We start from the raw sequence: 14,630 nt of genomic DNA, 5'->3' as shown, positions 1-14,630 counted from the left end.
GGCAGAGGCCGCGTGCCAGCCCTCCTGGCGCTGGCCGTGCTGGTGGACCCAGATGCCCTTTCCGAACACACGTCTCCACTCACGCTGAGACCCAGTTCAGAAATATCATTCTTTATGGGTTTTGCATCTGCGTTGGCTCTCTCTGTTCAATGGCCACTTTGTGAAGCATGAACTACTCCATTCTGAGGAAATATAAGCCTATTCATATTAGCCGATAAACCCTTTCCTTTCTAGCGTTAAGGAGTGAAATTTGACTTTCCAAATGTTTTCTCTGGAAACAAATTGGGGAGCCCATTGCCTGCCAGGCAGGAAACCCAACCCCAGAGCAAAAATTAGATCCTTTCTTGGTGATCATAAGTACTTGTGTGTGTGCCAGACAAATTGAGATTCCTGGTCACGTCACGTCCCTCTGCTAAGCCAAAGACATTTGGTCAGAGAGCAGATTTCACCTGCTCACAACAGCGCAGCTCTGTCTGGAACCAGAGTTCCATGCGCCATGGGCAGCCCCGGCATCTTTGGAAAGCATGGAGGCTAAGCTTTATTCACTTAAGGCTTATCAATGACACTCTCTCTAAACGTACCACTTTTTCTGAATAATCGAAGTGTGTCTCAGCTGCACGTGTCAGGCAAGTCACATGAAAGGCTCTAAGCCTCAAGGTCCTCACCTGGGAAGTGGGGATGATGGCTGTGCCTCACAGGGTTTTGTGACAATCAATGTGTCGTTTCGTGTAAGACAGTTGGAACAGCATCGGTGCTGGTATTAGCTGCTGTTAATGCTGCTGGTACTAGTAGGAGTAACAGTATTAAATGCTCCTCACTAAAATGAAGTGACATCACCTGGACTTTTGTAACCTGCTTTCTTAAATTAACACTCTTTCCTAAACGCCTCCCCTGACATCATTTTAGTGGCTGCAGTAGTTCGCCACTCGATGAATAGAATATTATGTATTTTAGCATTTACCAATTCTGCCTATCCAGGTTGTTTGCAGTTTTTCTTTAGAATTTCAGTTGCTTCCGTCTAATGATCTTGCACGCTAAAGCATGCCGTGATAACAAATTCTCCTCAATACATCTTCGATCATTTCTGCTATTTTCCCCTTAGATACTGTTCTCAGAAGTAATCATAGGGAGCAGACGTTTTTAAGGCCTTTGTCACAAACTGTGTCCAGATCAAAGCAGACACTTCATAAACATGGAGTTGGTGCTAATATTATGAATACTGATAACAATATTAATGCTGAACATAAACCTTGACCAAAATGCATTATCAGCATTTAATAAAACAAGTGAATTCCAGAAAAAGGAATACTTTTAAATGTATAGGTGAGGGACTTCCCTGGCGGTCCAGTGGTTAAGGCTTCGCCATCCAATGCAGGGGGGTGTGGGTTTGATCCCTGGTCAGGGAGCTAAGATCCCACATGCCTCACAGCCAAAGAACCAGAACAAAAAACAGAAGCAATATTGTAACAAATTCAATAAAGACTTAAAAAAAAATGGTCCACATCAAAAAAAAAAATGTATAGGTGAATATGTAACTATACTTTTTACTCTGAAAAACTTCTGTGCTCTGTATGTTAAATATTCAGTGCTTAAGTGACCCTTGCTTTTGCGCACCCCTGCCAGCCCAGCCCCTTACTTAGACAACGTTATTATTTTAGATGGTTATTTAGATAGTGAGGACAGCGGGCCTGTGCCCACAGGTGAGACACGGCAGGCAGGTGACTCTCCCACCTGCCGTACATGCTGCACAGAAAGTGCCACATCCTAGGGTCGGGTGCTGCTGTTTCAGGGGGGACTCCAGACCCTGCAAGCCTGGCTTCCACTTGGCCCGGAACGTCTTCCTGGGGGAGGTGAGGCCCTAGAAGAGACGCTAAAGTGGATATTCTCCGGGGAGGGGCTGTAGCAAAATGGAGCTCTTAGTGGGTGTCAGCCACTCAGAACAGCCTCGGGGCCTGTCTCACGTCACTCCCCCCAACCCGGCCCCCTGCGGTGGCCCTGGAGTTAAAGCGTGTGTCCTCTCTCTCTCTCTGCTTCCCCAGTGCTGACCAAGCCCTCGACAGATTTGCAATGAAGAAATTTTATGATGATAAACTCTCAGCTTTAATGCAGCCGTCCCAGAAACGGTATGTATCTGTCCCAGAGCCAGAGTGAAAAAGTGAATGAGATTTTACATTTAAAAGCGTGTGTGTGGGGATGGGATGAATTGGGAGATTGGGACTGACATAAATACACGACCATGTGTAAAACAGAGAGCTAGTGGGAACCCGCTGTATAGCGCAGGGAGCTCAGCTGGGTGCTCTGTGGTGACCTGGATGGGTGGGATTGGTGGGGGGGGAGTTCCAAGAGGGAGAGGATATATGTATACATGTAGCCGATTCACGTCGTTGTACAGCAGAAACCAACACAACATTGTAAAGCAGCTGTACTCCAATTTAAAAAAAAAAAAAAATGTAGGGACGGAAGACGCACCCCCCCGACCAGCCAAGATTAGGAGGGCAGGGATTGTCGGTGTCCAGTGGTGAAGGATGAGCCACCCTGCGTGTGGGTGCCGGGGGGCCCCTGGCTGGCCCCGGCGTGGACGCAGGGCTCCCTCCCCCACACGCTCCGCCATCAGGTCTTCCGAGCTCTCTGCTGCTGTTAGTGCCATTACTGTATTGGGACTGGTTTCTGTCTCCTGGTCCGGGGTCTGTGCACTGTCTCTGGACGGCGGATGTTCCGGGCTTTGCAGGTCACGTGGTCTCTGTCACGGCCACTCTAACAGAGGGTCTGTGGGCAGGAGGAAGCGAGTGAAAGCAGCTTATGTCCGATAAAGCTGTCGACACACACAGGTTTGTTGTTGGCCAGCTTCATAGGCCCGGGAGTCTTCTCTCTCCTCGGCCTCTCCTGGCCCACCTCCCCTTCTCCCCTGCTCGGCGTGGCCCCTGGCAGATGCTGCAGAGGGACCCTGGGGAGCAGACTTCCTCTTGCTGCCTGCTCCCAGGCGAGTCCACGCTGTCACCAGGCCCAGGTGGAGAAGGACCAGAGGAGGGTCAGGTGCGTGGCCTGAGAAGAGCCAGCAGCCACGTGCCTTCCAGACCCACTTCTTCTTCAGATGGGGGCAGGGAGCCAAGAACACTGCATTTTTATTTTAAAGCAAATGTCAGGGCATTTGCACAAGGATTGTCCGGGCAATTGCCGAGATGGTTTTCCTGTGCCTTGCATCTTTTCCCCCAGTGCCAGGGGGCTGGCCCAGCGGTCTTGGGTGGGCCAAAGGTTCCAGGAGGCAGGGTCACAGGTATATTTTGGTCAAGAGCCGAGTCTCAGTATTTCCACTTGGGAAAGGGGTTTCAGGGACCACCAGAGGCACCTCCTGCTTTGTCCCAGGTGTTTCCCATGTCTGGGTCTGTTTGTGTTCAGACCAGAGTGTCTGGTGGATGTAGGACCCGCGGGTCAGAGCCTGGCCGTGCCCTGCTCTGAGCAAGGGTCCCACAGGGCATGTGAGCTGCCTGGGAAAAACCAGCATTTTATTAGTATTCCAGTTAAACAGCCCTTTGATCTATTTCGAACCATTAAGTGTCATTTCTTGGTTGAGCAGTTTCCAGAATGGTTACATTCATGTGAGCCCCGGTGTGAGACGTGAGGGTAAACAGGGGGTAACCCACCCCCAAACTCAGCACGCACCGGGGAAGGATATTTGCCTCATTTTCTTCTTACTACCTACTGCAGCTTTTTAATACCATTGAAGGAGTGTGGAAAAAGGGAAACATCTCACTTTAACGTGCCCATGGTTCTCCTGCATCATTGAACGACAGAAGCTGTAGTATTTACATTTTATGAGGGTGGCATGGGTTAAATTTTGCATTCTGAGGCTAATCTCCCTGCACCCACAGATTAGGGGAATGCCAGCCCGCCCAGCGCCTGCATCGGAAGATGCTCGCCGCCTCGTAATGAAGCGGGTGAACAACTGAGTGAATGGATAAGTCCCTCTGGAGGACTATTTGAGACCCGGAGGATGTGTGATGACCGCATTTGTGGGGAGAGGCTCAGTGGTGATGGGACCCATCGCCGTGGTCCCAAACGCCCACAGGGGGAGCGTTGCAGGCTGTTTTAGGACTGAACTCAAGAAACCATTTTAAAATCCGTCTTGTGGTGAGAGCTTGGGTTTATGGTCCAAGAAGTTTAGAGCCTCAGCAGTAAGCTTCCTCCGCCCTCCATTTAATTAATACTGGGTTTAAGAGCTCGAGATGCAGGGGGTCCATTTGACAGGCGGCAAATTCTCTGTCACTTTGTGCCTCACTCCTAAAAGCCACCGAGCCATTGGCCTGCAGCAGCCTGGCCAGCAATGGCCCATTGGGGGTTGCTTGCTTCCAGCAGAATTCCTCGGGCAAGAGCCCTTCTCTCTCCCTGCACGTGTCGCCTTGAGCAAACCCCAGGGGCAGCTTGTGGAGGCCCCGGGGTAACCTCCTGCAGGGCTGATGGACCTGCTGTGTCAGAGAGGCTCCCGTTAACTTGGAGGCCCTTTCACTTTGATAAGTAATTGAAGAAAATCCTCCTACAGCATTAGTTATCGTCAGCATCATGGAAGTGATGAGTTAAATGATGAAATTCTGACCTCCTTTCCTTCTCCGCTTTTCCTTTCCTTCCGTGAAGGAGTTGGGACAAGCGGGTCCCATCACTTTGAGGTTAGTGGGGAAAACGACAGGTAACCGGCTTTTTCTTTGGGACAGCAAACCTCTCCTGAGGGTGTGAGGAAGAAAGGAGCCCGGGGAGGTCCTGGGCGGGGGTCATTCCTGTGTCCCATGAGGTAGAGGGAAGGGGAGGCCAAAAGTCTGGGCATGCAGACACCAGGATTGGATTCCTGGGTGTTTCTAATAGCTGGAAAGTTCCCCAACATTACAGCATTATTTGGGTTTTGATATTTCTGTAGTTTTTGACACGATGCCTTGAGTGTCTGAAAGAACCTTGAACTCGAAGCAAGAAAGCTGCCAAGAGAAGCAGATGTGCAGATCCTTTCTCCGAGGATGTGTGTTTTAGGGAGTGTGGCCGCTGAGGCCAGCAGGCTCGCTGTGCCTCGTGCCTTGGCCACTCCGCATGTCCTCCTGCCCCGGCTTGCAGGGCGGGCTCGAGGAGCGGGACCATCCCTCGGGGGGTCGCCTGGAAGAGGTCTGAGGTGTGTTATCCTTCCAGCCCGGCCAGGGCGGGGAAGTGCCGGGGAACGTTAGGTAACCAGCAAGCCTGGGTCTGGCGCACAGGCCAGAGCTGGTGGGGCCCTGCCCACGTCTCCCCGCCTTCCGTGCTTCCCCTGCAGCTGTAGCCATGCTGAGTGTATGGAGGTGACACCAGGAAGCCTTAGGGAGAGATGAGCCGACACAGTGACTCCTTCTGCTTACAAAAGTATCATTTCACACTTGTTTTCAGGGATATTTAAGCTTATGTCAACTACAATTCACATATTTGGGACGACTTAGGGAAACTCCACATGTAAGTTTCTGCTTTGGAAAGAGGTTATAAATAATGCAATGAACAACTGCAAATTTCAAGCTGCTTTGGAACTTGAAGGAAATGTGTGCCCTTCTGTTAGTGCCCTGCCAGCTGCAAGCTTGGTTTCTTAATCGTACTTGCTAGCTGAGACGAAGTGGGGAAAACCTCTCCCCCAGGGAGTTATTTCCCTGAAAAGAAAGAAGAGCGCAGCTGGGAGACAGGTGAGCTGTCTGACTTGTGTGGCTGTGGGAGCTGCGCTGACCAGGGAGGACTTTCTGTTTTGGGTAAGACGCGGGGATGGGCTTTGAGAGGCCATCTGACGCCCTGTCCTTTCATTCATACACACCTGCCTTCAGGGCTGTGGGTGAATATCACATAGAGTTGAAATCCATCCTTTCCACAATTTTCTGGAGGAACGAATTGTGAAATCCTTGCCTTTGCTTTTATTGCCTCTTATTTTCAGCCGTGGCCTGAATTTTTTTTCTTTGGGAGTGATGGCGGCTCTCCAGGTAGTTTCCTGCGACACGTGCCCTGTTTACCTGTCCTCTCTCTCCCGCGGTGCAGGTGTTGGCTAGCTCCACTGCTGACTGCAGCAGCAATTACCGCTTATATTCGCAGTGAACTTTGTTGTTGTTATCGGGCGTTTTGCATGTGATGTCTTTGGGACTTAAGAACAACGTTCTCTTTTCCAGGTCACGCTCAGGTGGCCTACAGCAGAGCTTCTGAGCCTGCTTGTCAGAGGGACCGATAAGGGTGTGAAAGGGTTCTGGGAACAGCAGGATGAGGCCGTGCCAATGAAAAATTCATGAAAAATTTGTTTTCCCGCACAAAGGTTTCCTTTACTCCTCCCCCATCACACGCACTCATTGGTGGTGCATAGAGAGGAGATAGGCTTAATTTATGGCATTGAGTGTCCCCTCACCCGCTGCCATGAGCCCCCAGGGGGCCAGGAGTGCCCCCTGGGCTGAGGCCACAGTCACTGGGGGAGCCAGGGCCGACGGCTGCTCAGCTGTGCGGTCTGGAGTTTCGGATTTGCCGGTAGTTGCCTGCAGGCCCTGGAAGAAAGCCCTGGAGATGAGCAAGGGGCCTGTGCTGTCCCCGGTGGCCATGCTGACCTGCCTGGGTTCTTGGTGGTGGGCTGGGGTCACAGGTGAGGAGCCCCCAGGCTTACGTCCAGCTCATTTACGTCCACCGTCAGCCACAGAACTGTACTCATCACAGCTGGAAGGAAGGGACAAGGGTGCTGTCTCCACTCTGTCCATATGCTTTACAAAAGTAAGTACATATATGACCCTTGTCACCTGTCCCTCTCTTAGGAGGTGGATGGCGGGGTGATGGGGTTGGCGTGAGGTCTTCTTTAAAGGCTGTTCTGATCTCAGTCATGCCGCTAACAAGCCTTATGGTAAACTTTTGCAGTATCACAAAATCCAGAACTTGGACTCAGAAATTACACTTGTATTGCATCCTATGAACAAGCACCCAAAATGACTTTAGCTCCACAAAGTTAGGCAGTATAATTGCTGGCAAGTAGCACTTCATTAATAGAAAATACCGTGAAATCTAAAACAATTTTACATTTTTTCCTTCTTAAGGAAGCATGTGAAGGAAGAAGTAAGTTGCATTTTATAATAACGTTTTACGTCTTTGATTTACCTAAAATGTGACTCCACATAAAGCAGATTTCTCTAAAGGGCAGATGAGAAGGGCTTTTTTGCACTGGTTACACGATGGACTGGTCAGGAGGGCAGGCGTCCGTGTCCCGGTCCCAGGCAGAGGACTGGTCACTCCCTCCCTTCTGTCCCTAACCCCGTGTGAGGGCTGGCCCTTGTCTTCTGGCTCCTTCTTTGGGAGCTTGCAGGGAATCAGCATTCTTCTGTGGTCACGCTGACACTCCACCTGAAAGAAGCGCCTTCTCGTACTCCCTTTGGCTGCTGGGCAACGGTGCCCGCCAGGCTGTGTCAGTGCAAGGGGAGGACCCTCCACGTTTGCATCAAAAATGTAAAATGGGAACTGACCCTCACCCCCCTCTGTGATGCCTGGTCTGTGTGCTCGAGGGTCCCTTGGATGTCCGGAGAGTGAAGGGTCACCTTGCCCAGAGAGGTCAGTGTAGACGGAGCGAGTGGCCAGGTGCCCACAGGGTAAACACGCCAGCCGGGCCCCAGACAAGGCCGAGGAAGCGGGTTGTCTGGTGACCAGCGCTGGAGGAGGGGAGACTGCTGTCCAGAGCAGGTGGCGACTCATGGCCCCAACTCAGCGTCCGTGATCCCTTTTCCTGTGCTCATGACCCGGGGCGGGGGGTGGGGGATGGCCGGAGGACCCAGAAGTCTGCAGCGCGGGCACTTAGGTGATAGAAAGTAGCTGGACGGGTCACCTGAATATTCCCGTGTCTGCGCGGCTGCTGTCGAGATAGAAGATCAAATGGGAAGGCACGTGGCGCCACCTGGTGGCCAGGCTCCTGCAGCCGCGGCCCGGCCACGTGGCCTCCCAGGCCCTCAGGGCTTGCATCTGGCCTCTGTGACTCGGGTGAGGTTTTGTCCTCTTCTGAAAGGGAAGAGCGTTTTGCCACCAGGAAATTGGAAACACCGGGAGGGGCCCCTAAGCTGAAGTGAATGTTCTTTTCTAACATTCTTTTCTAAAAGGATAGATTTCAAGCAGAGTTTTTAAAACTTGGGTTTTAAAATTTACTGGAAATTTTCTCTTGTTCAGTTTCCTTTGTATGCAAATTCAGCTGCTTGAGATAATGGACTGCATCTGAATGGCTGGTGTAAATTAGACATTTTAAAATATTTAGGTGTATTTGACAAATGACATTGTGTAAATTTAAGGCTTACAGGGTTAATTTGTTACATTCACGTATTGTAATACGATGGCCATTGTAACCGTACTTAGCACGTCTGTCACGTTACAATAATAATCATTTCTTCTTAGTGGTTGGAATAATTAAGTTCTATCTCTTAGCAAGTTTGATAATTATAATACAATACTACACTGTGCATTGTATCTCTAGGGCATATTTACTACTTATTGCAAATTTGTAGCCTTTAAAAATTCTGTCCTGTCCCCAAAGCCCCCAGCCCCTGGTAACCACCATTTTACTCTCTGTTTCTGTATGTTTGGCTTTTTTAGATTCCGTATATTATGAGTGATATCATACCACAAGGAGATATCACCTTACACCTGTTAGAATGACAGTCATCAAAAAGACAAGAAAAAACAAGTGGTTACGAGAACATGGAGAAAAGAGAGCCTTTGTGCACTCTTGGTGAGAATGTAAATTGGTGCAGCAACTAGGGAAAACAGTACGGAGGTTCCTTAAAACATTAAAAATAGAACTACCACAAGAACCAGCAATTCCACTTCTGGGTATATATCCGAAGGAAATGATAACAGGCTCTTGAAGAGATATCTGTACTCCTATGTTTATTGTAGCCTTATTCACAATAGCCAAGATATGGAAACAACTCAAGTGTCCCTCAGTGGATGAATGGATAAAGAAAATACGTGTGTGCGTGTGTGTGTGTGTACACACACACACACAGTGGAGTATTACTCAGCCATAAAATATAATGAAATTCTGCCATTTCTGACAGCATGGATGGACCTTGGGGACATTATGCTGAGTGAAATAAGCCAGAGAGAGAAAACCAGAATTTTTTTAACCTAAGTGGGCTAAGCCTGACTAGCGTTCAGTCCTAGGGAGGAGGGGGCGGTCCCTGGTCCTCCTAGGGGAGTGGGCTGCGGCGGGCTGGCTGGAGGGTATGGAGGACCCTGTGCCCGCCGCACAGCCTGGTGATTCAGGGAACGCTTCCCTCCCGCGCCTGCGTGGCTCTGTGTGGTCATTAGCGATGCACGGAGATGTCGGAGGTCGTAGGGTTTGGCTCTGCTCCGGAGTCTCACACTCCGGGTGGCGGGAGCGGCCGAGGCCAGACAGCATCTGGGAGCTTGGCAGGTCTGTGCCCGCTCGGGGTCGCAGCTGCCACCTGGTGCCCCGGGAGGAACCAGTGAGGCAACGCTTCCAGCGTAGAATCTTCTCTCTAGGCCGCCAAGCACCCACGCAGGGCTGTGTGTGGTATTCGGAGAGAAGGCAGGTCTCCCGGCACACGGCAGACGTACACTCTGCCGCTGAGATGGGCCTTGAGGAGGGAGGGCGCAAGGGAAGCCAGAAGACGGGAGGGCAGTGCAGCTCAGGGGGGCTCGTGCCCTTTATGGCAGGGGCGGCTCTCACAGTGAGATGTGGCATCCGAAGGCTCCCTGTGGGCTGCGGGTGTGGACTCCAGCCTCCCACTAGGCTTCCTAGTATGAGCAGGAGGTGGGGGGGGGTAGGACGAGAGTGAAGCCGAGTGGCCTTCATGCCTTCAGAGGTGTGGTTTGGTATAGAGAGCGTGCTCATGGGACGGCAGGTCTCTTGCGTTCCCGGTCTCCGCGGGGAGACCGTGACAGCCCCGTGGCCTAGCCCTGCCTGGCTGTGGGTTCCATGGGCAGAGGCGATGCCACCTGCACTCGGGGTGCAGAGCAAGAGGCGCCGCGTGTGAGGGCTCGCGCTCAGGAAGCACCCTTGGTTGTGCTTCCAGGCCACTGGCCACGTCAGCGTGGAAGGCCCAGAGGTGCCCGGCGGGCTGTGGGCTCGGCCGTGCCCTGCAGGGCCTGGGACAAGGCCTGGGGTGCGTACACCCTCCTCGCTGCGAGCGGTTAGGATGGGTTCTCTCCCAGAGCCCCTGGAAGAGCAGGCGGGCTTCCTCGTTTCCCTCCGGCCCCACCTGGGCTCGGGAGCTGTGTGTGCAGGAGCCCTGAGCTGCCCGCCCTTCGCAGGTACGTGCACTTCCTCAGCGGGCTCCTGTCGGGAACGGTGAAGATGAACGCCTCGCCCCTGTTCCTGCACTTCGTCATCCTGCACGGGACCCCCAACTTCGACTCTGGCGGAGGTGAGTGTCTCCCACGGGCTGAGGGTCTCGAGACGTGCCGCCTGGCGCTGGCCCTCAGTTCCGCGTGTTGATAGCCGATTCTGCGTGTCTTTCAGCGTGCCGGCCCTTTCTCAAGCTCTACCAAGCCATGCAGCCTATGTACACGTCGGGGATCTAGTAAGTGTGGCTGCTTTCGTGGGGGTCTCCGGAGGGCCCGGGGGGAGGGGGCCTGCTCCCAGCTGCCTCTCCCTGTGGAGGGGTGAGGGGGGGAAGCCAGGTGAGCCAAGGGCAGGGGACAGAAGGGGAGCCGTGGGTGCACTGCCCCCGTCATCCTGCCCAGCAGGTGTCTCGCTGCGGTCACACAGTTGGCTCTGTGAAGGGACGTGGACGCTGGGACCTGGGGGAAGGAGAGGGCCCCGCACGCCGTGTGGAAGTAAACACATCGGGGTCTTGGGACAGGGCCACGGTGGTCTCCCTTTCTCTCCCCTTTGCAGTTTAGACAAAGGTCAGGCAGACATTTCCAGACTATGTACTAATTCTAGACTTATTTGCTTTGCTTTTTTTGTTTGGAGAAGCGTTTTATGCACATCAATGGAAAATGAATAAAGGTAAAAAATGTTCTTAGCATCGTGTCGTCACTCAGAATGAACTGTTATCGCGTGTCCGGACTCCCGTTGGACCCGGGCACCGGTGACGCTTTGGGCAGCCTCACCCTCTGCTTACCACAGAGGCTGCTGGTACCAGCACGCCAGTACCCTACGCTGCGTGCTGCACCGTGCACGGGCCTGCGGTGGGCCGGCGGGCGCTGGCTGTGACGTTGCTATCAGGACCCTGCCTGGCCCTGTTGCTTTTTCATACGTTCTTTGGACTCATTTTCATAGGAGAGAGTCTGAGGAATTGGATTCCTGGGCCAAGCAGGATATTTTGTCGAATTTCAGTTGTGGGGTTGCTTTTCTCAGAATGTATTCTTTCCATTAAATCATGACATCGCCTAATGATGTACCTTCTCATTTATTCCAAAGCAATGTCGGCCCAGAGAACCAAAGCAGGATCTATATCGCCATAGAGCCAGCCCAGCTTCTGAAAGGGGACATCATGGTGAGTGTCGTGGCCTTGCCCCTGCTCCCAGTAATCACACCTGGAAAGGTAAAAACAAGTTCATCTTAAAGCAAGAACATGAAACCCACCTCCCACCCTACCCCTGCCCCGAGAAAACCTGCGGGAAGAATGGAAAGCAGCCTTTACCTTAAGGCAGTTGGTTAATTTTCTGAGTAAACCTATTTTAATAAAAGGAACAGAACAAATTGGTAGAGCCGCTTGCTGTGTGCACCCTTGAAATTAAAGTCGTAACTCAGCCACTGTGCTTCCCAGGGCTCCAGTTACCTGACCACAATGTGCAGTCTTAACGTGACCTAGGCCTTCCAGGGGTAGGCATGGACATAAAATGTGTATTTATCGTTAGTGACCTGGGTGGGAGATACAGCTAGTGTATTGCAGCTTGGTTTATGACTGAAACAGTGATTTCTCCAGGTAGTTTTGATTCTTGGGCTGCTGCTGCTTGGGGCAGAAGCAGCACCCTGCCCTGTTCCACCTTTGCCTTTTATCTATCTTGAATATAAAAAAATGCATGCATCTAAAATAAGAGAAATTTGTCTGAAATAAGGAAAACCTTTAAGGCACGTGTGGGCTTCCCGCAGGCATAGAATAGCTCTCCTGTAATCTATTTGAGGCCCAGGAGGACACTCCGTGACAAGAAGATAAGATGGTTCACAAGTTGGCTGTTTATTTATTTTAAGTGGCTCATCCAGAGTTTTTGAGGAGTCTCGTTAACTTTTCCTAATATTTTGGGTTTTCCACCCTCTCTTCGTGGTTGGCGAACTCCCACCTTGCCCCATCCTGCATTCTCAGGAAGCTCAAGTCAGTGAGGTTCACAAAGGTAAAGATCCTGGGCACATTCACAGCTGATGCCCCCTTTGCGGGCTCCCCAGGGGGCGACCCTTCCACTTCCAGGCCTCAGGGGTCTGTGTCCAGAGAGGGGTCTGCAGGCCCAGAAGGCGCATGAGGGGGAATAAAAAGCAGACCAAGAGCAAAACGGCTCTGTTTCCAAGTCACCACGTTGAGCACTTTACAATCATGGTGTTCCACCCTCCCCGTGACCTTGAGATGGAAGAGCCGGTATCCCATTTCATAGGTGGGAAGGCCGAGGTGCAGGGTGGTTGCTAGGTTTCCACGAGCCTGTTTTCTCAGCCACGGCGCGGCACTGCCCCGAGGAAGGAGGACTTGGGGCTGGGTTCTCCTTCCTGGCTCTGCACAGCAGCTCGTGGCCTCATCTCTGTGGTTAGGAGGGAGGGGAGGGACGGGGCAGGGGAGGGGTGCCCCTGCTCTTGTGCTTCTCTACCCAGCGTGCAGCCCTGGCCGAGTCTCCTTGGACCTCCCGGGGTTGTTGGGCAAAGGGCTGAGCACTTATTGGGCGCCTGCTGTGTGCCGGGCACCAACCAGGGCTTTTACCTGGCTGTGGCTTTTGTCTGCTCACCAGCTCTGTCCTCTGGGTCTAGTATTCCAGCTTGAAAAGGGAGGCCAAGAGACCCAGAGCGGCTGAGAGAGGGCGGAGGTGCTGTTGGGACGTGCGCCCAGCTGGGCATTGCCCCTGGCCTGGGAGAGGGCTTGGAGTGGGCATTGCCAGGCTGGGTGCTCCCTGGGGTCCGTGATGAGTAGTTGGCCGAGTCCCTTTGTGATGACCCCAGGGAGGGGCTCCCCCTCCAAGAAAGAGCACCTGACTGTGGGCTGGTGGCCGCAGGGTCTTCCCGAGGCAGCAGGAAGTTGCCAGTCCAGAGGCCGGCGGTGGTGAGTCACCGCATCTGCCCCGTCTCCCTGCGCCCCCTCCCTACTCCTTCCTCCATCCTTCCCTCTTCCTCCTTGCCTCCCTCCCACTGTCTCTTCCCTTCCTCCTTCCTTTTGTACTATCAGTTTATTTGCCCAGAGGTCCCGTTTTGAATGTCTTGAGCTTTCTGAACGTCTGAGTTGGGCCCCAGCACAGGAAGGAAGGGAGGGACGGAGGGACATCTTTGTCCTGAAGGAGCGTGGCGGGGGAAGTGGGCGTCTCACAGCAGGGGGATGCAGAGAGTGCCGCAGGGTGGGTCCTGATGGCTGAGGCCGCAGGCCGGGAGGTTCAGGTGGAAGCGCCCTCAGGGTTGGGCGCGAGGCCCTGGGCGGGGGGTGCAGCAGTCCCCAGGCCTTGAGGATGCCCTTGTGGGAATTGGTTGTCCTGGGAGGTTGAAGCCAGATCGTGCAGGGCTTGGATTTTGCCGTTTTCTTTTGGGAAACGTGGTGTCAGCAAAGCTCTTTTCTGTGTCCTGAAATGCCCTGAATCACCCCTTGAGAGTAACCCTCATAGGACTGTGACTTAGAGGAGTGGTGAGAATGCGGGGGACAAAGCCCTTGGTCTCGAGCGGAAGGAAGGAAGCCCCGCAGCTACCTACGCGCGACAGCAGATTGGGAACCGCAGGCCCAACAGGGACACCGCGCAGCCGGACAGGCCTTGGGTCCCACGCCTGGGCTCCCACCCGGTCTACGGCTTAACGGGATTGGGTGGCCTCAGATGGGTCTTGCCCACGCTAGAGCCCCCTTCTGCCGCATGAGGACCGTATGCGGGCTTCGTGGGGATGAGATGAGCTGGGGCAGCCGGCGGGGGCTGAGGGCCACGCGGTGTGACCGAGGGCCCACTGTGGCTTGGCCTGGGCGTGGCCACCACCTCCCGTCCCCCCGGGCGACCGCCTCCCGCGCCCCACTGCTGTCCTAGGCCCACGTCGGCCCCGCAGCCAGCCCACCGCCTGCGAGCAGGGTGCCTGCGTAAGCGTCACGTGCACCCAGCTTCAGCTGGGATGTGGTCTGAGCAGGCGGGTGGGGTCGTTCTGAGGGGACCGGGGTGGGTGGTTGCGTTTGGCGCTGGGGGACTGGGAAGCGGGGCGGGGGAGGGGACCGGGTGGGTGGAGGAGGCGCTGGCAGACACGCTTGGGCTCCGCGGTGTCCGCGAGCCGGAGCCGCTGCGGGCGCCGGGCCCCATCCCCCGGCGCGCGGCGAGCTTGTCGAAGCCGGCCCTGCTGCCGCAGGAAGGCACCAGCCCGGGAGTTCGGGACGCCGTTGCCTGCACGGTCTGCAGATGAAAGATGGTGCCTCTGGGCACCCACGGCCACGTGAAAGGCGCGTGCATTTGCCCCGTGGCTCTTTTCAGGTATATTGGTAAGTGGCTTCGAGCCAGTGGCCAAATGG

General features: G+C 53.7%; 1 protein-coding gene across 6 annotated transcripts in view; it reads left to right on the top strand.

The window, feature by feature from the left end:
- Positions 1–14,630, top strand: part of TNS3 (tensin 3) — a 238,611-nt gene that overhangs the window by 114,314 nt on the left and 109,667 nt on the right. For all 6 annotated transcript variants that reach the window (XM_057549822.1, XM_057549823.1, XM_057549821.1 and 3 more), the window contains 4 exons: positions 2,040–2,123; positions 10,270–10,382; positions 10,478–10,538; positions 11,384–11,459. In XM_057549822.1, the coding sequence (XP_057405805.1) occupies positions 2,040–2,123; positions 10,270–10,382; positions 10,478–10,538; positions 11,384–11,459 (334 nt within the window). The remainder of the gene's footprint in view (positions 1–2,039; positions 2,124–10,269; positions 10,383–10,477; positions 10,539–11,383; positions 11,460–14,630) is intronic.

The sequence above is a fragment of the Balaenoptera acutorostrata genome, chromosome 7, assembly GCF_949987535.1.
Source record: "Balaenoptera acutorostrata chromosome 7, mBalAcu1.1, whole genome shotgun sequence".
Lineage (NCBI taxonomy): Eukaryota > Metazoa > Chordata > Mammalia > Artiodactyla > Balaenopteridae > Balaenoptera > Balaenoptera acutorostrata.
Note: the sequence above shows the minus strand (reverse complement) of the source record. Positions and strands in the feature narration are given on the sequence as shown.